The sequence below is a fragment of the Sturnus vulgaris genome, chromosome 3, assembly GCF_052056855.1.
Source record: "Sturnus vulgaris isolate bStuVul1 chromosome 3, bStuVul1.hap1, whole genome shotgun sequence".
Taxonomy (NCBI): Eukaryota; Metazoa; Chordata; class Aves; order Passeriformes; family Sturnidae; genus Sturnus; species Sturnus vulgaris.
Window position 1 is genome coordinate 51,228,361 of NC_142245.1, and position 26,665 is coordinate 51,255,025.

At 38.9% G+C, this 26,665-nt stretch overlaps 1 protein-coding gene across 44 annotated transcripts; it reads right to left on the reverse strand.

The window, feature by feature from the left end:
- Nucleotides 1-601: 601 nt before the first annotated feature.
- On the reverse strand, nt 602-25,571 carry BCLAF1 (BCL2 associated transcription factor 1). 44 transcript variants are annotated; one of them, XR_015802399.1, is made up of 16 exons: nt 24,980-25,109; nt 19,793-19,931; nt 18,687-18,754; nt 17,712-17,804; nt 16,714-16,837; nt 14,910-15,815; nt 12,820-13,491; nt 12,538-12,707; nt 9,766-9,871; nt 8,736-8,820; nt 7,899-8,074; nt 7,600-7,765; nt 6,584-6,764; nt 2,878-3,024; nt 1,097-1,306; nt 602-972 (listed from the first exon to the last, which is right to left on the reverse strand). XR_015802399.1 is itself a non-coding variant. In XM_088161622.1 (15 exons), exons 5-15 carry the CDS (start codon nt 16,815-16,817, stop codon nt 967-969), a joined length of 2,238 nt encoding a protein of 745 aa, XP_088017748.1. In that variant the 5' UTR covers nt 16,818-16,837; nt 17,712-17,804; nt 18,687-18,754; nt 19,793-19,931; nt 25,410-25,569; the 3' UTR covers nt 602-966. The 44 variants fall into 44 exon arrangements, 42 of the variants coding, with proteins under 42 accessions (XP_088017748.1, XP_088017733.1, XP_088017737.1 ...); XR_015802400.1 differs by lacking the exon at nt 2,878-3,024; XM_088161622.1 differs by lacking the exons at nt 7,600-7,765; nt 24,980-25,109 and adding an exon at nt 25,410-25,569 and having other exon boundaries at nt 12,820-12,966.
- Nucleotides 25,572-26,665: the final 1,094 nt, after the last annotated feature.

Here is a 26,665-nt window from a genome sequence, read left to right on the forward strand (position 1 = left end):
TGGTATATATGCATTATCTTTATCAGTTCAGGTTTTAACATACCTTGCTTTATTTTCTCAGGGATTTTGTGGTGGTTTTGTTTTGTTTCTTTCCTCCTACCTGCTCCTGCCCTGCTCTCTCATTTTAATTTAAATGCTGTACATGTGATTGACTCACTCTTCCCAGATTACATACCCAGAGAGGTAAGCCCACATAGAGAATTAAAGAGGCAATTCTAATAAACTGTAAAAAGAAACTGCTAAAAAAGAAGTTAGATTAATACTTCCAACAATTTAACTTAAGTGTTCTGCTGATGACTAAGCTAAGAAAGAATACACTTGAAACTCACTGCAGTGCGTATATGTGTATGTGTTTCTTAGGCTACTAATGAAGAGTGACGATTTCACTGCTGAAGTGAGATTCTTGCTACACCCCTGCAGGGTGGAGTAAGAACCCACGTTTATCACTACGTAAATGTGATTCTCGTGAATTAACATACAATCAGCATTTTGCACAACTATCTGTACTTATACTGTGACTGGATAACTACCCTTAAATACAATTTTTATAAAAAGGCAATGCAGAAGTAGTGATCAGTTTATAAAAAATGCTGCTCCAAGATTTCAGGTGTGCAGAGCTGTAAGTTTACTTCAGAATAAAACACAGACATAGGGGAGAATCAAAACTTTTAGAGTTGTACTTGACCATGTATTTGGACAAAGCAGAATTACACTGCATATAACAAACAGTAAAATTTCTTAAAAGTTGTTACAAATATTTTACTTTCTACCTGTACGATCATTAACATAGTTTACTATATCATGATTTTTTTCTAAAGGCTTAAAACGAAAACAATCTCTCTAAACTACTTTCCAACAGTAAAATTTAAGTAAAATGCTTACATTCATTTGACAACAAAAAAACATATTAAAAATGTTGTGTGGGTGGTGCAAGAGCTGCTCTTTCAGCTACAACTTTCTTCTGGGTTACTCCTGTGGAAAGAAAGAAAACAGTCTTGTTGTAATGTGCTAATAATCAAACTCCAAAACCTTGCATCCAATTACTTGGCACAGTGCAAGATGAACTGTCTAATCTGCAATTCACTGAACAATTTACCTTTTCCTCTTTGCGTCTGTCCTTTTCTTCATTATTCTCAATTGTTTCTTCCTCATCTTCCACAATCCCATCCCCTTGATATTTGTCATGTGTCCACTTCGGACTGCTACCTGACTTTTTGAAGTTAAAACGCCCTCTGCCACGCTGGAAAGTACCACGACCTCTTCCTCTTTTGGCCCAATAATCCACACCATCGTCTCTGTCATCGTGCTGCAATAACACCAGAAAAAGAGTAAGGTTAGATACCTCTTAAATGTACCCTATATTGTTAATACTCTGCTATAGCAAACGTATAAAACAAAGTAACTGTTAAAAAGTTCTCTTCAGATTCAGTATTTATTCTTAAAAAGCATAATGGTGTAACTAAAACCACAACAGAATTGTATGAAGAACTCTTATTCACTGTGGGTCTATCAAATGTGTTAGTAAAAAATCACTTGACTGTAACTTACACTCAGAATTAAGAATTACTAGTTTTGAGGGGGAAAAATTGTTACTTTAGAAGAAGCTCTAGGAAAGTGCTAGGTTACTTTAGCACAGAGGGAGTTCTTTATACATAAGTATCAGTAACTGAAGGCAGTTTTCAAAAAAACTGCCCCACCTGCACAATGTAGGGCAAATTAAGTTCAAATTGTTTAAAGCTAACATTACCAAACAATCATTGAGTTTCTCTGGTTAATAAGCCTTAAGTTTGCTGTCTTGCTACCAAATAAAGCCTTACATAGATTCGGAATGTTTTCACAATCATTTCATGCACTGCATGAAATCTACAAACCGTTATTTAATATAAAAAAAGTTTATCTTTAGAATGGTGAGGTTCACTTGCTTCAACATAGCTTTTTTAACTTGTGATTTGGAAAGAAGTCTGAACTATTAAACACGTATCACACCCATATAATGCAGTTTAATTACACAAGTAGTTGAAGGGTGGCTTATTTAATTTAAAGTATTTTTAGAAATTCAAGTTTAAAAGCTACAATTGATTGTTCTACTATCATTAATAGATTATCACATCTCTGTTTACAGATCAGAAAAGTTTAGGTATCTCTAGGAAGACAGAACTCCTTAAAGAAATACCTGAATTGTGACTGCATTATTTCTTAGCTACCTGTTAACATATTTGTGACAAGCTATAATAGCTAGATGAGAAGGTCTCATCTTCATTACTGATAATTTTTCAATGATGAAACAATATCCTTCTGTTTACACTGTTATGGAAATAACTGGAGCAGAGGCCACACAGTCAGTGTACTGCACTACTTAGAGTGGTTACATCAATGGTCCTCCTTTCATAATCCAGATGGGAAAAAGGCATCAAAACTGTGGTGATTTTCTTATGACTATCACACTACTCAGAGCATAAAACTGCTTGTAACAGAGTCTGCCTATGTATATCCACAAGTACTGTCAGCTTTTCCTGATCTTTCACTTCTGTAGACTTCCAGACCAATCTAAGAAAAATCTCACATGTCATACAGACGTAAATCCAGGAAAACGCTGCACAGACGTTTTTGGTTTAAAGTTGGATTTTAATAAATTTTGCCTGAACCTGCCTTCTTCCCCACTCCCTGATAAAATTTCTGGAGATAAATTCCATGTTAGGTGTCAGTTACTGCCAGCCTGCTGAAGAAAGATGAAAGATAAGCAGAACCAACCACTACAGCCACCTGATACTCTCTCAGTTACCCTAGTGCCTGTCCATACATGCATGCTACTTCTACACTTGTAGAAAGTTTGAAAAAACAAAAGCATGCATAAGACATCGAGTTCTCCACACCCACCAAGAAGTATTTCTTGCTTTTTGGGGTATATTCAGGATCCCATTCCTCTTCCTTCGGTCTCTTCTGAAAAGTAGTATTTGAGTTGCTGGGACCAGTATTTGTTCCAGCAAAGACTCCTCTGGCTCTTCCTCTGCCCCTAATTCGAAACTGATTAACCAAGATGTCATTTAATCCATTTACATAACACCACAAAGTAGAGTTCAAGTTCTCTATTACTGAAAATACTTTCTGTGCTTAATTACAGTATCTGCAAGCGGAAAACCATTTTCAAATTCACATACTACCTTAAGTAATATATTCAAGCATTCATTTTGAAATAATAATTCTATTAAACTTAACTGAAATACATTTGAGCTCTTGGCATAAGTTCTCCCACAATCACTGAACAGAAATTTGACTGCTAGTAAACCAGTGTGTTGAAACAAAAGGTCACAAGAAGCTTCCGAAGCTGCTCACAGACAAAAAACCAGGAGGAAAACTAGACTGAAACAGGGACAAAACTGTCAGGGGGAAAAAAAAGGTATTTATGGAGCCAACTGAATAATTTATGAAACAGTGATTCTGAAATACATACTAACAACAGTGCAGTTTTCAAAGGAGTATATCCACTGTGTGTTACTCAAGCAATTTTAACTGAGATTCAAGAATGTACCTTAGGCCAAATTACATTCCAAATGAGTAAATTCCTTACTCAGAAAAAAGTCAATAGTATGTACTGTGCAGAGAGTAGCAATGCTTAAAGTGAAGAAAGAGTGCTTTAAATATTCTTTACAATTAATTACTGGAGTTTTAAAATGCTAGGCTAGAAAGTCTCACACCAAAAACCACCCTCCACTCAAAATACACTAAGTAGTAATGTATACGGTTATCCCAGCATGTAAATACTTAGCTTGTAAAAAACATTAAATGAGTTTACATCCTTCATCCAAGGGGAGAAGAAAGGTTAGTTTGGGAAGATAAGACTGCTAAAAGCTACAGTTACTATAGAATACAATTTCCACAACCTACTTAAAACACCGAAGTGCATCTTCAGAGTAATATTACAAAAACATGACTGAAAGCTAATGTATTTGTTAAAAATAAGCATGTTTCATAAACACAGATCAAAAATGTATATAATTAACGAACTCAGAAGATAAGTATTATGCATACTTAGTTCCACAAAGCTCCAAACTTCTAAAGCAGAATTTATGCTGGACAGATTTAAAATTACTCTGAAGTCAAACAGACTGTAAAACAATCTACAGAAGGCTCATAAGACCTATCCAATACTCTGGAGGAAAAAAAAAAACCAAACAAAAAATTTGGAGAGTCACTTGGAAAGCAAAAGACTAACTGAACAAGGGAGGAAATAAGACATGCTTTTTTTATTTCCAACAGCTTCACAAAATTAGGGCACAACAAACAGTAACCTGGGGGGAAGGTCAGGGGGCACACAGAATTATGACAGGCTTTAAAAAGAGGAAAAATAAAAAAAATTATCAGCATTTCCTGGTATTCAGTCCTGCGATCAGATTCCCTTTAGGAAAAACACCTACAGTTTTCCTTAGCATTTTATTAATGCTTTCCCCACCAAATCATGTAAATCATCTAAAGAACTACAAGACATTAAATCTACTATGGTGTTATCTTTTTGGGCTCGCTTATTAGAAAGACCACCACAAAAAAGACAAGAATATATTTTCTATTTAGAACTCACTTTAAACAGAGCTGCTACACAGAATTTTTTCAGATATGGATACTAATGGCATTGCCATTGAAAAATTCTACTTATCCTTTTTTCTATGTCCACGTTTCAAAATTATTCATGATGCTTATGTATGGGAAGCCTAGAATCCAACAGAATCATGTACCAGCCAAAGTTAATGAAAAAATATTGCTGATTTAACATTAGCTTGCTGGATAGGGGAGATGTTATATTCTCCAAGGCTTCCTGTTAGGAGAAGGATTCAAAAACGAAGCATTTTATTTACTCCAAAAGCAAAACAGTATTCGCTGGAATGCAGCCACTATTAGTCTGTGTATAGAAACACATTCCTACACTACCTGGTCTGTATTTTTGATACCATCCAAGATATACCCCTAAAGAGGAGATCTGAGTCAGCAGTTGGCCTATTCAGATTCATTTGCTCCGACACTTTGCTCCAAAAGCCTGTGTGTGACCCTGTATGCTGTTAGGAAACATTAACCTGTTATCACTGCATAGACTGAATTGGCAGTCACTAGCAATTAAATTAGTAGAGATCTATTAACTTTGCAGTTCACATCTACCTCAATTGCATGTAAAGTAGCACCTCTTTCACAATACATACAATCTGGTTTTATAAAGCAGGAAGGCTTCAACGAATTACAAGTTTTCTCCCACTAAATCTCCTTGAGAGGAGACGGGAGTTTTAAGCTCATTTTTGTTTATGCCACTATTTTGTATAGCTAGAAATTGTGTTGATAGTCATATTTGATGCCTACACCATCCACGGATTTATATACTTATGCCACATAGTTCCACAGCGTAACTATATAACAAAGTAAGAAGAAAGGAGGAAATGATGCACTTTTCATGCTAGAAATTTACAACTTGGAATCTTCCTCCAGGTAGCTACAGTTTTTTAGATGGAAGATTCAAGCATCAAGTGTTGGCACATGCCACATGGATTTCAGACACCCTTATGTATAGTTCAAAATATTTTTTGCATGACTAAACATTTATACTAAGCAATGCATTTTAGCATTACTTGGTCTTAACTACAGGCTACATTAAGGAATTATTATTGACGTTTTAAATTACTCTTACTTATTATGCAAAACAGTTTTTCCCAATCTACAAGGAACTTGAACTTTTTTGTGTGTTTAGCCGTGGTTTGGAGGTCTATTTTGCCATGTTGTTGAGGGGTGGGTGTGTGGTGTCTAATTTGTGAGCTGTTTTGGTGGGGGTTTTTTTGTTTGTTTTGGGTTGTATGGCGTTTTTAAGTGCTCCTTATCTTTTTCAAGGCGTCCTTTAGTGATTCCAAATGCTTCTACATTTCCCAGTTATACATCAATAATTACGTTAACATGGAATCTGAAAATTTGAGATTTTTCTGAAGACTACAGTGGTCAGTATGCCACTTTCCAAATCACAATGCTTAAATACATTCCAGAGGAAGATCAATGAGCTTTCATGTTCAGTGGCTAGTCGAAGCCAAAGAAACACAAGAATAACATGTATACCATCTCCTCAATACTTCTGTTTCAAGGCTGACATATTTTTAATTATGTGCCATTCTCTATTAAAAAAGTTGCAGGCATTACATACAAAGGAGGGCAAAACAAAACCCAACACGAGAGGGAAAAACAGAAGCTGTAGGGAGCTAAGAGGTATCAGAACTCAAGATTTAAAGTTCACAGAATACTGAATTTTCAGATCCTGTTAGGAAACAATATTACAGAAGAGCAAGGAATAATCAAGAAATCCTGTTCCCCAGATCCTTATGCTAGGATCTCTAATGTCATGCTAATGCATATTTACATATCACTTAACTGCTACTGGGGATTGCTGGGTAAAAAAAAAAAAAAAGAGACTCAGTATTTCAGGTTCGGTACATCACATAAAGGCTACCTAAAGTCTGGCTTAACATGAATCACTACAACACTCCCTCGTTTTCTTTGTTATGCTATTACTACTAGTGAAGTGTTCATAATTTGGGGGAAGAATAGGATAAAAACTTACGAAGGTGCCTCTTGGCCTGTTGACTCCTGCAAAGCCAGAGTATTCTTTCTGTTCATGGTGGGTTTTGAACTCTTCATCTCTTTCTTTCTTGCAATCCTTTTCTTCTCGAGAACTGGATGAGGAAGAAGATGGGGAGGAAGATGGGGAGGACCGAGCACGGTCTTGGTCTCTTTTTTGTTTACTGAAAAATAAAAAAATATACTATGTGCTATTTTAAACATACTAGATAGTCTGTAACATGCTATACTAAAATGGGTCTCTATATTTTATGAAAAACTAACCCCCTTCTGGTTATAAAGTCACACATTACATATTTGAGATATTAAGGCAAAGTATATTTCCACTTTCCAGCCTCCTCTGACACATTTAAGTGCGATAAATGCATATTATTGCTGGTGAGTTGGAAAGCAGCAGTCTGCAAACTGTAAAATACAAGTTTTCTAGATTTTGATACCATGAAGAGATGCTGTTACTTTTAAGATCTGCCTTTCTTCTGAGGCAGAAAAACAGAGGTTAAAGGGAAAAAACCCTCAAAGTAAAGTTTTACAGTAACTTGGCACAGTTCAGTTTGCACACTGTTGAGAGGTATGGGCTTCCCTACATACTTGGCTGTAGGGAAATTAGCCAGTGGAAGACAATGTGGATACCAAAGTCAAATTAAATGGGAAACAGGAATTGTAAGTAAAATTCACTTTATATACAGTACAAAGCAGGGAAAAAATTCCTACAGCAAAACATTTAGTAACCCCATAATGGTATTAACTTGACCCAATTTACAAGATTTTAGCATTCTATTCAGAGAAAGGTCATACCTGAAGTAACTCTTACCACTTCTACACAGTATCCACTGAGATATGCTAACATTTTTTCTTAAAACAGCCCACTGGCTTTAGACAAAAATTTAAAAATTCCCCTTCTCACCCATGTTAAAACCTAAGTATCAGTAAAATTCTCATACTCTGGGTGTTATGAGTGGAAAAAGTGCGGAATCAAGCATAACGAACCAAAGTTCTTACACAAACTGTTTATAGAAATGTACTGCATTGAAGTCCAACCTCCTGATGTAGCCTGGATAATAGGACAGATTAATTTGTCATTTTTTTTTTCAGTGTTAGCTTGCTATTCCAAAGTTTTTGTCCTCATCCACCATAAGCCGTGTAAAAGACAGATAATACATATTTGCTGTAAAACAAATAATTTTAATTGTTTAAAATTAAATGTTCCATTATTCATTGAAAATTGAAAGCAATTAAGCTTACAATTATAAAAGGTTAATTAGAAGCTAAAATCCTCTATAAGGACTTCAAATATTTACCTGTCATCTTTATAAGATTTGTAATCCTTGTAATCTTTTGGAGTTTTCTCCTGCTTTCTTGACCCACTGGATTCCCTGGAACCCTTTGAGTCTCCTCGCTCTTTACTTCGTTCTTTTCTACGTCGGTCAATGTCATGCCGAAGATCAGCAGAATCACACCTTAATTTTTTATCTCCCTGTAAACAAATACATATTTTGCAACAAAATATTGAAATAAAACATGAAGAGAATCTCATGAAAAGCCAAGCTGTGCATCAATTAAAATAAAAAAAGATAGAATTTACCTATTTTTCAACAAACTTCAGCACACAAATTGACTTTACCCTTTATATGCAATGGCTACATCTAAAAAAAAGAACAGCTAAGAATTTCAATTTCAAACGAGCATTCTCATCAAGCTAATTGGTGTCTAGTTTTCGATGATACAAACTACAATACATGGTTTGAAGGGATAAAATTAAGTATTCATTTCTTCTGGTGAATTGTTTTTAAACAGAGCACAAGCACCTTTACAGTTCAACCACACTACTCACTGACCATCCTGGTACTTCCCTCTGCCTCAAGCCTATTCTTTGTCCTTGGGCAGCTTAGTGGTCAAGAAACATGCAAGAAGAAAGGAAGCAGGGCAGAAGACTTATCCTTATATACTATGTTATTAATATAACAAAATCATGCTACATAAACCAGCTTCTTGGTAACATGTTTTACTCAAAGGATAAAAAATTCTAACTGCAAGTACTCTAGGTACAATACACAGAAAAACAGAGATTGAGATTTAAAATGAGACTAAGTTTACTAAGTTTAGAAGCACAGATAGAACATTTATTTAGAACCTACTTTTTGACTTTCTTCCTTAAAGACTCTCTCTTCACCTGTTAAACGAGTATGCTTCCTCAGCGTACTTGGAGAGATGTCAATCCTCCTAAATGTAAAATAAAAGCGGTGTCTTGCCATACATGTACAGCACTGCTAACAGCCTCAGACATTTCATTTCAACAGAAAACTGACAAACAAGGCATTTTTTGCAGCAGAATAAACTTTTTGCATTATTAAACCTCCCCATCAGAACACAGAAGCAAACTAAAAATGAAAAATCATAGTTCTGTTCTGTGTGAAATATGCTAAAAACAAAAATACAGAAAACAGGCAGACTGATGTTTCACATTTTAAGTATAGCTTGGAAGACAGAAAAAAAACGTTTAATCGTTTAATGATTTATTCCAAAAGGACCACTATATGTAGCCAGTTGAAAGTCCACCCCCTCCAAGAAACCATCAGCACTATGATAGTGGGCTGTAAAGTCAAAAATTCTTAACAAGAAGAATTGTGAAGTTAGATACTGTATCCTCACATGCAACACAAATATAGTACACTGCATCATAAAACTAGAGCACATGATCAGACACTACATCTGCATGCCTACCTTCTTACCTTTTAGATTCTCAGATTTTTCAAAAAACTGCTGTAAATTAACACACACAAAAACTAAAGTAGTATGAGATGGAACATTTCACACTGAAGAAGAAAGATGCATGTACAGGGCTTCTTTTCATCTTCAAGACATATGCCCCTCAATATTTGAGCACTGCATGTGAGAAAAGTAAATATATCCCAAATGAGATACAGAGGTAGAGAAGACATCTGTCACAAAACCACAGATGAAGCCAGACCTGAATCAGATGAGTTCTCTTTTACAGAAGGGTTTTGTTTTTTGGGTTTGTTTGGTTTTTTTTTTTGTATTCTGTAATTATACAAATTACCTCATCCAGATTAGAAAAAGTATTTTGGGTTCTCAGAAGAAATATCAGAAGACATTATTTGAAACACACAAAAAAAGAAAGCATCTGCATATGCAGTTAATATATACCTATGTATTTCTGGGCTCTTTTGTCGGGTGCAGTGCTCCTCAGTTGCTTTTTGATACGCAGTGAACCTCTCATTTAGCGTCATTCCAGCCGACTTGAAGTATTGCTCTGTTGGTTACAATAGAAAAAAGACACTGTTTCATTAGTTTAATTCAACTGACACGTATTTTACTCCTGACAGAAAGGTAAGTAGCTGGCAAAACCCACAGTGCTTTCAATAAATTTATTAGGGCAAGCCAATGTGGCATTTTCCCTATTTTTACACACTCTGTAACCCAAACAAAATAGCAGCGCACAGCATCACTGCAAGTCTACTATGCCATGACTGTATCATATCTAATTCAAGCATCATTTACTGACTGCACTTGCTCATTTTCAGTGACATTTTCCTCTAATGATAAAGAGCAATTTCTTAAACTATTATTTTATGCTTTGCCGACAAGAGAAAGTGAGATTACTTTTCAGTCATGAATACTTGCAGCAAGTACACTTTACCATTCATCTTAACTTAAAATAAGAATTAGTGAAAACATTGAAGTAATGTACACTTCAATAACTATATGAATGACAAGTCTTTTCTTAAAGGAATACAATTTCTTGATTGGGTGATGATAAACAATACAATTAACACACCTATGCATAAATAAATTCATTTAAACATCTGGCATCTTGGCAAACTTGACAACTTCTCTGACAAATTTTTTCCTTGCTTCTGAGACAGTTAAATTAGCCACAGCAAAACTCAGTTTTTAAACCAGCTCAACAAATGTGTTTAAATGTAATCTAGAAATACATAAAGTCATGAGCTATGAAATGTTACATATGAAGCAAGCTATCTGCTTAACAGGTCAACATACATCTGTATCAACTTACCGCCCGGCATCCAGCATTTGTCTCATAACCAACCATTAAAACTTGAAACGGCCACTACAAGGGTAGTGCCTCAATCATAATTCCATCAAACACAGGAATTTGAGCTAGTAATTCTGTTTTTATGCCATTTTTGCCAGGAAGACAGAAGGTTCAACTTTGCCTGTTTGGCATCTGTATCTTTCAACAGCTATTTTACTTTTGTAACATGGATTTTGCCATTTCAAAACACATTCCAGGACCTAGTTACAATGAAAAAGAAAACATCACTGGGCATTTTCAGCTCTACATTAATAAAGAGCTGTTCAGACTGGTCGCATCACACCAATAATGAACATAACTTCAGTTTGTCAAAAAAGTTACAAAAATTCTGCTTACAGACCACAGTAAATCTGAAACTTAAAAGAGATGTTCTGCTTTCAAAAATAACCACAACAGTACATATCCTAGTAACTTGACCAGACAGGCTGTTAAATTTATCAGATATTCAACACATAAAAATTTACAGAAAAAGTCTATTCTTTGATCAACACGTGAGAGTTCCACAAGTATTATTTTCACCTACAGCTACATATTTACCATATTTACCATATAAGCAAAACTTTACAGAAGCTCTCACTGGATTGAGTCTTACATTTCTTTATATATCAATAAATAGATACGTTTCCAACAAATCATTATACACTAAACAGGTATCCCAATGACTTTTTTAAACTAATACATGATCAATATCCATTGTTGTTGACTATTACCTTGTAAGTAATTCAATACGAAAGAAATAATTTGGCCTTAGTAATCTGAATTATGTCAACAAAATTAGATTTTTAACTAAACTTCAGCACATATTTCTAGCACACATATCTCAGCAATTTTAGACTCCAATGGATCTTAAAAACAATGCTTACAGGCACAGTCATTGAAACTGGTACCTAATTAAGCATTTCCACTTTTCCCTCTACTGTGATGATACGGCAAAATTAATTTCACCACCTTTGTATTATCTCAGTTACATTTAACACAATAGCAAGACAACAGTCCAGTGAAATAAAGCAAAATCGATATAAAAAAGCATTTAAAGAACACTCTAGACATTCCCAGGGGATTTCAGGAATTATCTATTTTCCCACCAAAAAACTTCAGAGGATATATGACCACAGTGAAATATATCTAATTTGATGGTCCAGGTTTGGATTTCAGTGGTTTCTGGGGCAGAACTTGGGTTGTGCTTGGTTTGTTGAGGGATCTCTTGGTGTTTACAGAAAATAGCCACTACTGTTATATCAGAAAATAAACAGCATATAGCTCATTTACTGGGGGTTTATTTAGCCACTGCCAAGTTTCCATAAGTGAAATTCCTAAAAATATTGTCATATAGGAATAAAACATTATCATAATGAAGTTTACTACCAATTAAAATACAATTTTTCTTACATCTTACTGAGAAAAAAAAAAACAACCTGCTAATAAGAAGCTGGAAATTACCTCTGGAGTGCTCCAAAAGGAATGCCATTGTATTTACAGTCCAAAAACATCTGTCAACCCACACCGCAACATTTAATATAAAATTGTATTTTAAGACTCATTAAAATTAAATTAGAAAAACTGACCAGTGTAATACGTTTAAACTACCCTGCAGAAATTCAAACTTTCTATGCTACCTAGGCTCAAAATTTACCCAGAAACATAGAATACCTGCTATTATACTCTACACTGCTTGTAGGTTTTTTGTCCTAGTTTCTGTGGCTATTTTTTTTCTGATTATTTTCATGCATACCTCAACAGGAAGAAAGTCTGGTTAAATCACAACTTTAGAAGAGGCCCAAAATCTCCCTGTACTAGAAACAGCAAATGGGTTTAAATGAACTTGTCAGACACGTATCCAGTACAATAAACTAAATGCATACCTTTGACGTGGTGAACCAAGGACACAATGTGCTGAATAAATGACTCTGATGTGCTTTTGCTGGCCTGTGGCAACTTAATGTGGTCAAAGATGGATCGGAATTCTTGCTCCTTCTTGACGGAATGGACAAGTGTGCTGGCAAGCAGCCTGTCTTTAGTCAAGGAAGCAGGTCTAAAATGCATCACAACAAAAGAGATACACAAAAAAGAAACCACAAGTTTAAATAAATATGAACAACACTGCAGGCAGGTGGAGAACCACAGTGTTAAGTGGAATAATTTACCTATTGGAATCATCAAGAGGTACTGGTGCCATTTTGAGTTTAACTTCAGGACGATGGGAGTCACTGGCTATCATTTTGATCCTAAGTGGGCTCTCCTCTCTGAAGGTGGATTTTTCTCTCGCATCCAGATTCTTGTGTAGAGGAGGACTGTAATCAAAGAGTTCTTTGAGCTTTTCAGACTTTACCTGCTCAGGTGACTGAGTTTCTTTCTTCATCATTAGTCTCTCAGAACTCTTGTCTTCTTCCTTGTGCTTATCTTTTGTTGCACTAGGCCTTTCCACTACATAGCCAGTCTCTTTAAGCTTATAACTTTTCTCATCTCTAAATCCATCGCTCTCTCTACTGCCCTTGATTGATATTTTAGATTTGTATTTGGTTCCTTCCTCCTCAGCATTCCGGTGAGATGCAGTAGGAAAATTTTTACCCTGATCTGCCAGGACAGATTTTCTGAACTGTCTGTAATCCTCTGTCTCCTCTGTGTCCTCCCCTTCAGAGTCATTAAACTTTTCCTTCCCAGTCTCTTTATCAACGAAAAAATCTAAAGTTTCCTGTTCCTCCCATTCCCTTTCTCCCTCTGTCCTCCCTTTTTCTGATCCTCTCTCCTTTTGGGCCTCCTTCTCCCTGGTATTACCCCTATCAAGCAGGTATACTCTAGACTCTTCATCTGTGTACCTGTGGATAGCAAAGAAGAGACTGGTAACTCTGGATTGCATTCATTCCAGTTCACTCGCATTCCTCTTTCGTGTCAATTCCACACCAAGAAGAAGATTAAAATACATTCCTCCAAGTAATTAACTTTAGCATGCAATGCCTGGCACACCATTAACACTGTATCCACTGTCATTTATGCCCTAATGGAGGCATCTGAAGAATATAATGCCTTTCTATAGAATGCCTAGAAATTTACTTCCTTGTTTTCTTAATCAGGACACCCAGTTTCACATTCTCTTACAGTAGTAATTTTTTCCATCAAATTCACATGGTTTGAAAATTCAGACCGCAATTCATTTTTGCACTTCTTTTACTGAAAGAGTTGAAGTAGCAGCATAAAAAAAGTAAATTCTTTTCAAGATCCTGCACATTACTAGATAATTCCACAATCTGGCACAGGCTGAGTGCATTCACTATATTGTGTTCAAGCAAGGAACCTTTAGAAGGCAGCTCTCCTAAACACAGAAACACACCAATCAATTATTTCAGCCACTGCCTTATCTGTATGCTATGCTCACACAGGTTCTAATACGTATTCCAACACATCTAATCCAAGAGAAGTTGTATTTTTGATCTCCTAAGCAGTATTTTTTTTACATAATAAATCAATGACTAGACAAATTACTTTAAAAGCCTACAATCAAGCCTATAATATAGCATAGTCACAACTTGAACTCATTTTGTAAGCAATCCTCTGAAACACCAGTCACATTAGAAAGGAACGGTCTAATGCCAGTAAGACTTATAACTTTCAAAAATTACTATGTCAAACTTTTTAAGAAAAAATTGAAGAATTTTACATTCATTGGAATATATACACTGAACTTATTCACACTGACAGCATTATATTCCTAGAATACCAAAACCTACCCTCTTTGATAAGTAAAGCAATTCAAGACATCAAAGTTTTCATACTGCACCACACAATTAGCAATTGATGCTGTTTATGTCAACATAAAGAAATTATTGCAAAACATCAACATTTCTAGACTTCGAGAATATTTACATTTCAAACTACACGAAGCATTAAAATTTTGAAATACCTGAACAGAGTTCACTATCAAGCCAGCAAGTTTGATGCATTATTCAAATTAAGACTTTTCTTAATAGGAAAAAATTGAGTATAAGAAAATAAACCATAGAGGAAAAGCACAAACCAATTCTTCCTCAAAGATACATGTCCCTATCTGTACTAGCCAACATGCAAGGCCTTGAAGCATCCTAGCAGGAAAAGGCATATATATATCTTTCAAGCTCAATTCCAACCGGACTAGTATTACTATCATTCCATAATGCATTTTCCAAGGCAGTGGTGATAATCTTGACAAAACTCTTAACATTTTTAAGAGGCAACAGTAGGCTTATAACTTGGTTCTTACCTTTTCATAAACTTTCCACCTTTTGCAGTTTCTTGTTCACCACCCTCAGGATAAAACGACCGCACTCGAGCCTCCTCACGGGGGGCACTCTGTGATGGGATTGTCTTTGCAGGGCTTCTCCTCGATGGGATATGATGCAATGGGCTATTCTGAGAAGGACTATAGCGGCTAGAACCATTTCCAAGAGAACCAGAGCCAGATCTCTCAGGACTATGCTGAATGGAATGGGAATGCTGAGGTGTGTCCTTTGCTGAGTGGGCTGTGCTAAGCAGAGGGGCATCGGAGCAAGATGAACTCTGACTAGGTGGGGTGGCAATAGAAGGACTATGGGGTGACCTTGGACTGTTATCATACGCTGAAAGGCCAGGCCAAATGTCGCCAGAAGCTGCTGCTGATTTGTTAAAATCGTCAAGAGATTCAGATGGGTCATGTTCAAACGCATCTTTCTGTTCATCTTGTGATTTATTTTTCAAGGGACTGTCTTGCAAAGGAGCCCCTTCAGTTTTCTTTGCCTGCTTTTCCAGAGATGCGCGTCTTTTGGAAGAGACAGGTGATTTGCTGTAGGGGGATGAAGAACGAGATGAAGAAGATCTCGGGGACCTAGAGGATCTGTAAGATCGACGAGACCTGCTCCGGGACCTCTGGGAAGACACAGACCTTCGTTTTGGACTTCTGGAACGTGAGCGGCCACGCCTAGGGCTTCTGGAGTGTCTTCGGTTCCACACAGGCCTATAACCTCCACGATGGTATCTACCACCTCCTCCTTGATAATATCCTCTACCTCTTCCTCTGTAACCATAGGGACGTCTCATTCCTCTATTGTTTCTGTAATCTCTGCGATAATCTCTAGAATAAACACGATCTCTGCTCCGAGATCGGGAATACGTCCTTGACCGAGACCTAGAACTAAAATTAAAAAGCAAACATTTAACAACCAGAAAATCTAGGGGGGGGGGGGGGGGGGGGGAGGGGAGTAAAAAAAAAAAAAAGTTAAAAAAAACAAACAGTAGTGCCTTGACTCAAAATGCTAGATTTTGCAAAATGCAGTAAGAATGGTAAAGGATGCAGACTCCTGGTCTTAAAGTAACTTCTACAGGCTCTATTATTTCTGTAACATACTAATTATAATAAATACACCCATACTGCTAAGGACTGTGAAACTTGGCATCACATGATTAAGACACTACCAGCCTCAGTGGCCTCCTCAGCCATTTTATTAGAGATCACCACCACTCTGGAACATGGCATTGAGTTTCTCAGCCACCACAGTTCAGAGCCTGGAACAGGGAGTGACATGACTCCCAGTTTAATATGCCAGCCTGTGGATGGCAGCAGCTGAGGCAGTAAACATTCACTTGACCCAATTCTTTTATGGGAGATGGTAATGTCCACTAACAAGTAAGATGAGGAAAACACTGGAGGCAACAGAGAAAATGAGATACAGCTAAGCTTATCTACTGAAGCCTTAAGTTACTTCAGATACAAAAAGCTTAATGAAAAATTACAAATTACAGGAGAAGAGACTGGAGGAAGAAAACATAATGTAAAGGGGAAGGGAATAATCAAACAGGCCAGAAATCATGAAGAACCATTATCATTCTGAAGTTATCTTGAGGCACAGGAAAAGGGAAAAAAAATTAAACAGAAATTACACTCAAAGCATAGTTGACCTACTGCCTAAAGTGAAACAGGATCCTAAGCTCCTAAGCTCACTTCTGCCACAGCATCATACAAGTGAAAAACATTTTCCAGACAAAAACTAATACGCCAAATGCCCTTTTCACACAGTAAGACATCAACTTACCTGTATCTCTTTTTTCTTGAATGTGATCTGGATCTTGACCTAGAGCTGGATTGAGATCTGGACTTCGATCTTGACGAATGTGATCTAGAATTAGATCGACCCATTTCTGCCAGTAGATCTACTCCTTCCCAAATGGAAAAACAATGAGAGAAGGGAAAAAATGGAAGCAACCATTTTAGCATCCATGTAAACAATATAAATGAACAACAGAATTTGCATCTACTAAAATAACACTATTAGAAAGTAGTACAGCATTTACTAAATAAAAAAGCTTTGGAGACAATGTAAGTACATTTACTAGTAAATCAAAAGCTTAACCACATTTTAAAGAATTTAACATTGCTGCAGTGCACACACTTTCTCTAAAAACACGCAGTGTAACAGTAAAAGTTTTTTTCCACATTCAACTGCATATAGATCCTGTAGGAGAGCGGAGGCAGCAGAAAGCAAAACATTTCGGCAAATTAAGGCAAGAATAATATAACTCTGGACATCTTAACATATTGTAACAAAATTTTAGCTATTGTGTAGTTTGTAATTCCCTTGCATTTCCAATGCACTCTTCCTTCTCCAGGAAGAGTTCACAGTCCTCTACAATGCACCTTTTACATGAGCAAAGAAAAAGCCCTAACGTTATTTATTCCAGCATTTGCTAATTTGACCCACAGGCATAATTTCTCTTAACCACATGTACTAAAGCTCATCACTCTGATCCAAATTTCCACTGCTCAAGATGCTTATCCTGCATCTCTTTAGATTAACTTTGCTTTTTAACCTACATGTGTAAATGCACGGCCAACTTAAAGATTTTAACAATTAGTTAAACAATATGGCTTGCAACAAGATTCAACATCAGCACAAATTAAGCTATGAAAACTACAACTGATTATAAATCAATGAGAACTAAAAGAAAGTAATTCATAATAAACTGTCATTTCTTCTTAGGTATAGTCATAAGAGATATTTAGAATTAGTGCCAACCATAAAAAAATACACACCTTTTCCTTTTCTTTTCGGATCAGTGGCTAAAAATCCCCAATTTAATTAATAAAAACTTTGACCCATTATCATTTTCTTTTGAAATTGCCCAGCTTTGGAAAAAAAAAAAAAAAAAGTGTCACATTAGACAACCTGCATACAAGCTATGAACAAGTAACTACACATTTTCAGGCCTTTGAATGCTCAATTATCATTGTTTAATAATAATTAAAACAGAAATGGTAAAAACCAAACATTTACCTTTTGTATTGCAAACAGGCTTTAAAGCCTTTAAATTAAAGCTAACAAAACTACAGAGACTTCAGACACATCTAAGAGAACCCAAAAGAGAAAAGCAGACCAACTTTTCTCCTATCAATTGGTTCCTCCTGCCCCACATGACTTTCCCCACAAGAGTTTGCATGGCCTTAGAGATGTAACCTCATCTGAAACTACCTCAGCAAAAACTGAACTTAAACCAGCCTTCCATGTAACTCAGAAAAAACTATTTACCTTGGCGAAGAAGAGCACGTTGAATGTTCTTTTTTTATTGGCTCCTTCCACTAAAAAAGTAAATTTGCAGAACCTATACTCTGAAGATATTTTCCAATTCATTGTATTCAATTAAATTTACAGAAAACAGCTTGTAATCTCTTAGGATCAATACTCACAGGCAACGTAAATCTAGACCTTTAAAACTGTTTAAGATATGCCAATTTTCCAAGAGTGACAGTAAACAAAACCTGGTGGGTTTTTTTTCTGTTACAAATAATTATCAAAACAAATATCAGATGCACAATGCTTATAATATAACTCAATCTCAGCTTTAAATTATTTGCATTCTATGTATGACAAGTACAGCTGATCCTTACAAGACAGTTTTATATATTGTAGCTTCTTACTGCAAGCATAAAATTTAAGAAAGCAAAAGAAGATTTAATTTTCAATAGCTGAGTTCCATCAGAACGTTCAAAAAGGACTTAAGCTAAACTTACCTCAAACTGTTAGTTGGTGTCAATGAAGAAATGATTTCAAAATGCTGTGCTTTCAGCAATACTGATCCCTATAGAACAAAAAGTGAGACTATCAAAGACATGAACATTTGCTAAAAGGCAGCACCTTTTTGCTTAAACCGGTTAAAACATTAGTCTGTTTCTCATGAAAAGACAACACATAAGAAATAGCAAATTTACTCTTGGACTCAGTGATGCTGCACACTAAGACTGGAGCAGCTCAAGAGCCTGCCACTGCCAAGTGGCAAATCCTACTCCCTTTCCATACGGGACCACTCCTTCCTCAGCCCTGGTAACAGGGCTGTGTAACAGATTATCCTCACCTTCATAGCAGCCCTGACAGCCTTCAGATCCTCCAGCGACTAGCTCCTGATACCTAGAAACCACTTGCATTTAACTAGGTTATCCAAGTGGCTTAATGAAAGGCCAAACTGAGATGGATTATGGAGCAAATAACAGCATGCAGCCAGAAAGAGGGAGTCAAAAAGGACAGTGGCAAACAGACCAGTTTGAGCTCTAGCACACAGCTCTGCACTTCACTAGTTATCTTAATAGGGAAAAAAAATGGGGATGAGAACTCAGGCCAACGGTGAAAGTTTCATCTTTAGGTTTCTCTTGCAATACTTACACAAACATGACTCTAGTATAACTCCCTGTTTAAAATGCATACATATATGATTTCACCTAAAGAGCCAACATCTTCAAGAACTCGCTCTTTTTACAGTTATGCAGAAAGGAAGCATAACAGTAATAACAAAACCAGTCTCAAATGTATGAATTTTTCACTGGCCTCAGTTTCTAAGTACCTCCAAGCCTTAAGACTATGTACATTTGTAGTCTGACTCAACACTAAGCACACTTTTCAATTCCACTCAAGCAACAAAACAGGAATTTTATCCCAGTTCACTACAGACAGGCTGGAACTCCAGAAAATCTGCAGTTCAACAATTAATTAATTAAATCCAAAGGCATAAGACATTGACTGCTCCTAAAGGACGCTTCCACACTTGACCATAGGTGTTTTCTTCATCTAAAAGAAGAAATGTAGCATTTGTGTTCATAAACACTGCTTTCAAAAGTCCACTTACCATTCACTAGTAGTGACCAAGATATTTCCAATTTCTACAAAATATATGCCTTATTAAGATTAAGTTTTTACTTCTCATCATCAGCAAGCATGAGTCTCCGAAGGAGCACAGTAGTGTATCGGACCATTTCAGATTTTGTCTAGACAAAAGGCGAGATGGTATTAGCCAGTAAACGGTAACGAAGGCATTCAGAAGTCTAGTACAGAAAAAGCAATACAAACTTCAAGTTCAGGCTGAGATTTTAAATTAATACTTAAATAATCTATATTTCTGACTTAAACTGGTGTTAGCTGAAATCCCAAATCCTAATTTAGACAAGTCTTTAGATCCTGGGGATACAGAACAAGACAGTTACCCAAATTTTAAAACCTCTAAGTAGAAGACAAGTTCGTAAATTACCACAACTCAAACTCTGGTAGTCAGTTCTGCAGTCTTAGAAATATTTTCTAGCATCTGGGAAAGGTGAAAAGTAGCCACCCTTCTGTTTTTCAACAACACATTAGCTATACCACATCCAACCCTGGCAGCTAAAATGTATCTGCTGTCTTTTCCCACTTAAGTCTTTTAAGAAGAGTATGGATAGAATTAAAAAAATAAATAAAAACAAACTTTGAATAAAAAACCTTAACTGCTGAATAAACATTTAACATTTGCACTTTTTGTTTCCATTTAATTGTAATAGGTAGAAAAGCTTGACATGCAAGATTCACTTTATCCAAACAACACTCAGGAACAGAAGTGAAAAGACTACATAGCTGAGGTTTTTTTGGTCGTTGTAAATATTCTCATAATATGTAAGAATCTAAAATTTTATTAACCTTTATTAAAGCTCATTTAGAAAAGAACTGTGGTAGTACCAGGAGTATGCAGGAAAACACCTGTCTGTAACAGTCAGCTCCTAGATGCTGCACACCTTCACAGAAAAAGTATCATTTCCTCAGAGCACCATAGCTACAACATCCTGGTTCATTCACTGCAACAAACGAAAGCACCCACAGCCTCTTCTGCTCACGGCCAGGCTGGAGTGGCTACACCAGGTATAGTAAGGGCACAGTAAAGGGCAGGGAAAACGAGCTCCTAAGCACCATTTGTTGCTCTCTCAGAAGAGACCCACACTCGGCCAAAGGTGTGCATCGGCAATGTGACACCAGGTGTCATCACACCAGCATTGTTAAGAGTGCTAGGAACATGGTCTGCGCCTGAAACACCAGAGCTCTAATCCACACGCTCCTTTTCCACTCAAGCTTCTTTTTCCTTCGCTTTCCACCCTAAATAATTGAAAGGAGACGCCTGGCTCTCAACCACTTCACTACCATGTTAAAAAATCTGGATTTTACAAAGGAAGCTGCTGCAGGTCCACAGAATAAGGTGGCTCTGCTAGTTTAAAGAAACAGTCCCATCTCTCCTCTCTGGCGTTTCCTCACATTCCTGATGATCTCTCCTATGCCAGTCTAAGTATTTCCGCACCCACATACTGGATCATTTTCAATACAACTTTTTTTTTTTTTTTTATATGGTTCATTACACAGCCCACAAACACTTGGGCCAACACAGGGAAATTGAAATAGCAGCTGGGCAGAACTGCTTCTTTTGGCAGAACCACAAATTTAAAGCTTCCCTGAAACCAGACTGGCATAGCCTTCAGAAGCAACAAACTTGGTGGTATTTCAGCTTTTTAGTAATACTTGCAAGCAGCTTTAAAAATAAAAAACAAAACACCAAAAAAACCCCACAAACAAACAAAAAATCCACCAAAATAAACACACATATAAAGTCAAAATAACCAAAACCAAACACACCCAAACAACCAAGACTTAATACAAAAACCATGACGTTCTTCAAAAATTGGCTAGTCCACCATCTGTCCGTTAGTTGGGTATCTTCAACCTTGGCCAGCAAGTGTGGCCATCAAGCAAAAACAAGATACACAACAGAACTGGGCTTTGCCACCACAAGCAACACAGTAAGAAGGAAGTAAGTGACACCGTCAGCATTGTTCAATAAAAAGATTAAAAGGACACGGAAAATTCCTTTTATACAGTATTTTTAGGAGACCACCGCTGATGCTGGAGTTTTCCCAGAGTACACAGAGTGTAGATACAACACATCTCTTAAGCTGTTTTAAAAGTTATACATCACAGGTAAGTTTAAGACATTTTAGGACAGTTATACCCACTTACACTAGCAAAACACTGCTTCCTCCTAGATCCACTATTTTCGCTACCCTTCATTTATAGCTATTTAGTAGTCTGTATTTCTCTTGCTTAAAAATTGCTTGAGAACTGCCAGGAAGATTTAAATCAAAATCTTATTCAAGCAATTCACAAGCTATTGCCAAAATGTGTTTTCATTCGGAGATTCAGGCTTCAAAAGACACGATGATTATACAACCATGACAACACAAAAGGGGATAGATAGGACAGTCTTCACAAAATTCCACAGAATTTGTAATAGTTTCTCATAATACATCCACTGAAATAAAGAAAGTTAGTCTTAATGAGACAGCACTGTAAGTCATCTATTCAGTGCATGCATATCTGCTGTGCTTTCTTCTCCACTCTCTACCTCCCCCCTCCCTTTTATTTAATGTCCACTGTAGCAGTGGCACATCACACATAAGAATAGAATGCATTTCATAGCACTTAAACCCATCCTACTTGGATCATTGGTGACTTGGATTCCTACAAAAAACTAAAATTCCATGGCAAATTTGCCCAAATTAACTTGTTATGTACAAATAAAAAGTGGCAAGCATTATTCCCCCCACTTCATATGCTGGAAATATAATGGAAACAGTATAACATACAAAGGCCTTCCCCCCTCCAATTCACTACTATACAGAAAATAAGATGAAATATTTGTAAATTAATCCAGAAACCACCATCCTAGTAACAGCAAAATCACCTCTGCAAAACCGTCATATGATTGTTAGCTATCTTTTATGTAATACTATTGGCAAATAAAACCATGTTTCTCCTCTAACTAAAAAAACAGAGAAACCAAAGTGCCTGAGAAATATGTGCATACACAAAAAGGAATTAGGATGCTTTTGGACACATAGTGTTTTGTTCAGTCTTTGTTATTTTTGTGCGTGTGTTTTACACACCGTGTTTTCATATGCCCTTATACCGTGGTTTCCCCAGTCTCTGCTACAAACTACAATTGCTGCTGCAGAAAAGGCAATCTTCCCGCCCTCATTTGTTCCAAGACTGACACCCCCAGAGGTGCTTGGTGGGCTACAGCAGCGATCCATAAGAAAACTACTCTGGACAAAAGCTGCCTTTTCAGGCACATCACCTCCCAGATCCCATTTAGCACAAAGCTGCACGAGGCCAGTGCCAGAACAATGAACAAGAAAGAAACGTGCTTTTTCGGAATACCTTTGGGAGAAACTCTCACACAGACAAACAGAGCACTTTCCTCAGTAGCTTTCGTCACCTACCTCCACTACCTGTAAACAAACCCCAAATGTTCTTTGGCATTCCACAAACCCTTACAGCACTATCTCTCCTTGACAATCAGCCTGAATATAATCCATCCAAATATCTGCACCCTAGCTCCAAACAGCTCCCTGCTGATTTTTTCTAGATTCCTACAACCACTTCAAGTTTTCTGCATTCTCAATGCAAACAGGCCCTTCTTCATGGTACGTGCTCCTACCTCCTGCCCCCAGGATTCTGTCAGCCACGGCCCACACCTGAGAAGTTGCTCCACACAGGCTGGCCCGCTAAAGCCTTGCTCAGGATAGAGGCACTCCAGCTCCAAGCACCGATACATGTAACACACCGAACCTCCTCTGGTCACTCAGCACAGCCTGTCGCTCAACATCAAAAGCGACGAGTGGGAGGATGCAATTCTTACTCTCCTTGCCACAAGATGCATGCCTGGAGCACACCTCAGTAACAGAGCCTTTACCCCGTCTTCATTCTCCCCACTTTTGTCCAAAACAACATGATTATCGGAGAGGAGGACGAGGGAGGAGAAAAGCCGCTAGACAGCATTTTCCTGCAACTCCACGCTGTTTAACCAATCCCTCCCACACCAAGAACAACTATTCTAAGTGATATTTTTTATACATTTACATTGCTTAAGCAGTGACTACTCGCAAAGTCAAGAGCACCTTTGTTTTGCATGTCCTCACGTCTTTCTGTAGTAAAATTTAACTGCTCCTTTGAGGACAAAGCTTTGATCTCCGAGATAAACAAGTGATGGGTTGTACTGACTTCGTAAAGGATCAACATGACACACAAAACAAGAGTCTGACTTTCATAGAACTAAAGGCGAGAAGCAGGGGGTTTACAAAGCAAAGGGGAAATAACGGGCATCATCCTGCAAAGGTTGTGTAGTACAGTATAATCAAGACCGGGAACACAATAGTCCCTTTCAGCAAGGAGTATAAAACACACTGCGGTTCCCGACGGGGTTTTGAGGGCATCAGCAATCGGGGCAGGAAAGGCGCAGGGAGGCGTGGGGCACTTCAGGCATAAGCGCCTGAACCACAGCTATGCCCGAAGGGAAGTTCCTCCAACGGCTCTAAAGGCTGATCCAATACCGGGAAGCATCCTTTCTCCCCAGCACCTTTTCCCTCGTCAGTGTCACACCCACAAGGATAACGGGGAAATTCAACATTCCCGTAAGCAGCGTTGCACAGTCACATCCCTTCGGGCCTTCCTGACTCCCTCAGGGAGGCCCAAAGCTAAAGGCCGCGCACCCGGGGAGGCAGCCCAACAGGGCCGGCCAGCCGAACGCCCATTCCTCACACACCCCTACAGCTCCATCCCGCCAGGCTTCTAAGAGCCGCGAACAGCTCCAAGGCAGCTCCACTGCCGCCTCCCACCGCTCCTTCCCTTTCTACCTTCGCTTCCCGGGGCGCAGGGAGGAACGGCACCGGCTCAGTCCGGCTCCCGCAGGAAGCGGTGGCCCGCGTCAGGGCGGTGACGACGACCACCCGCTCCCGTCCCGTTCCCGTCGGCTGGCGCGGGATAATCGGGATAATGGCTGCGGAGCGCCGAGGTCACGCGGCGGGGGGAAGGCGGGACGGCGCGGCGCGCGAGCACCGCGCGCTCGAGGGGGCGGGGTGGGGCCGGGCTGCTCCCCCTCAGGCTCCCCCCGCCATCTTCCCCCCAACCAGGGGCCACCGCCCCGCCAAGCCTCCACGCAGCCCCTTTACCTCCGCCTTTCTCTCACCTGGCGGACGGAACTCCCGGCGGCCCCGCTCCCTTATGGCAGCCGGGCGGCCATTTTCCGTCTCGCCGGAGGAAGAGACGTGCAGCCCGCGGGGAAAAGCAAAATCCACCGGGGGGGGCAGAGGGGGGGCGCGGGGGGGGCTGCTGCCACCGAATCGTCACTTCCGCTCTGGGCGGGGAAGCGCCAGCCCCGCGCTCAACGCCTCAGCGCCATCTTGGTTTTGGGTACCAGTCCGCAGGCAAGATGGCTGCTGGCGGCCGTCCGCCCCCGCCGGGCTGTGTCCCTGCCCCATGCCTGGGTGACCCATGTTCCGCCCGCCGCGGCCCCCGGCTCCCCCCGCACCGCCGCGGCTAAAAGCTGTCGCCTTGTATCGTCTCGTTCCCCGAAGGGAAGCGAGAGCGCAGGGTCCTCCCGGCCGTTGCCTGGTTACCTGTGGGGCGGGGTGCGCATCCATGCACAGGACAGGAGTCGCTCGGAAGGGGCTGTGTGCGGTGAGCGGCGCAGCGCAGGCTGCGGCTCGGCATCCAGCGGCATTGGCAGCCGGTGCTCCGCGCTCCGTCAGAGAGATGGCGGCGCCGCGGCGCTTTACTGCAGCGCCTTTTGCAGCAGGCGGGCGGCCGTCGCTTGGTTGCGATACAGCAGCGCCGCCACGTTCGGGGAAAGCGCGCCCGAGAGGTTTCTGTACCACCAAAAAGGTGCGGTCGAGGGCTGCGAGTGAGCAGCCTTTGACTGATGTACGGAGAGGTGTGTGTACGCTCGCCAAGTCCTACAATTCACAGAACCACAGAATATTCTGAGGTGGAAGAGACACATTTCGAGTCCAGGTCTTAGCCGTGCACAGGAGAGCCCGAAGAATCACACCATTTATTTGAGGGCATTGATAAGTAATTCACACTTCTTGGATCTTAAACAACCCGCTACCAAAAAAAAAAAAAAAAAAAAAAAAAAAAAAAAAAAAAAAAAAAAAAAAAAAAAACGGGACACATATGCCATTTTAACGTGAGTTTTGTAACTTCTGGGACAATAACTGGGAGGCAGCCAGAGACAACTGATGGAAGAAAAGAGCATGGAAGATGAGAATCAGACATAATACCCAAATGCTGGTTTGCTGTTCCATGTGTAGGGAAAGCGATGCACTAGTTAGATCTATTTATTGTGCCTGTTAGGTTTTTTGAAACGTAGCCTTCTATGAAGGCAGCAACCAGTGAGTAGTTGATGCTGAAATAAATACTGTGGTTAACGGATGAACAGTCTGGCCTAGAGAGGAACAACTCCCTCTATCCTTTTAAGGTTTTCTTTTCTGTAGGGGTAATGGATGTGTACCTCAAATGCAGCACACATGCTACAGCTTTTGCTGTAACTAATAATAAGGTACTATTAATGAAGAGGCTCTTCATTAATAAGAGGAGCTATGATAAGGAACCTGTGAGAGAAGACAATTTGCCAGGGCCTGTAAGGTTTTCAGAACTGTCCTGAAAGCTGACTGCATTTAATACACCTATTTTTTGGTGGTTCTGAGAATTACTCATGCAGGGACACCTTCCACTAGATTAGGTTGCTCAAAACCCCATCTAGTCTGGCCTTGAACACTTCCACAGCTGGTGCATCCACAGCTTCTCTGGGTAACCTGTGCCAGTGCTACACCACTCTTACAATAAGAATTTCTTCATAATATCAGAACTAAAC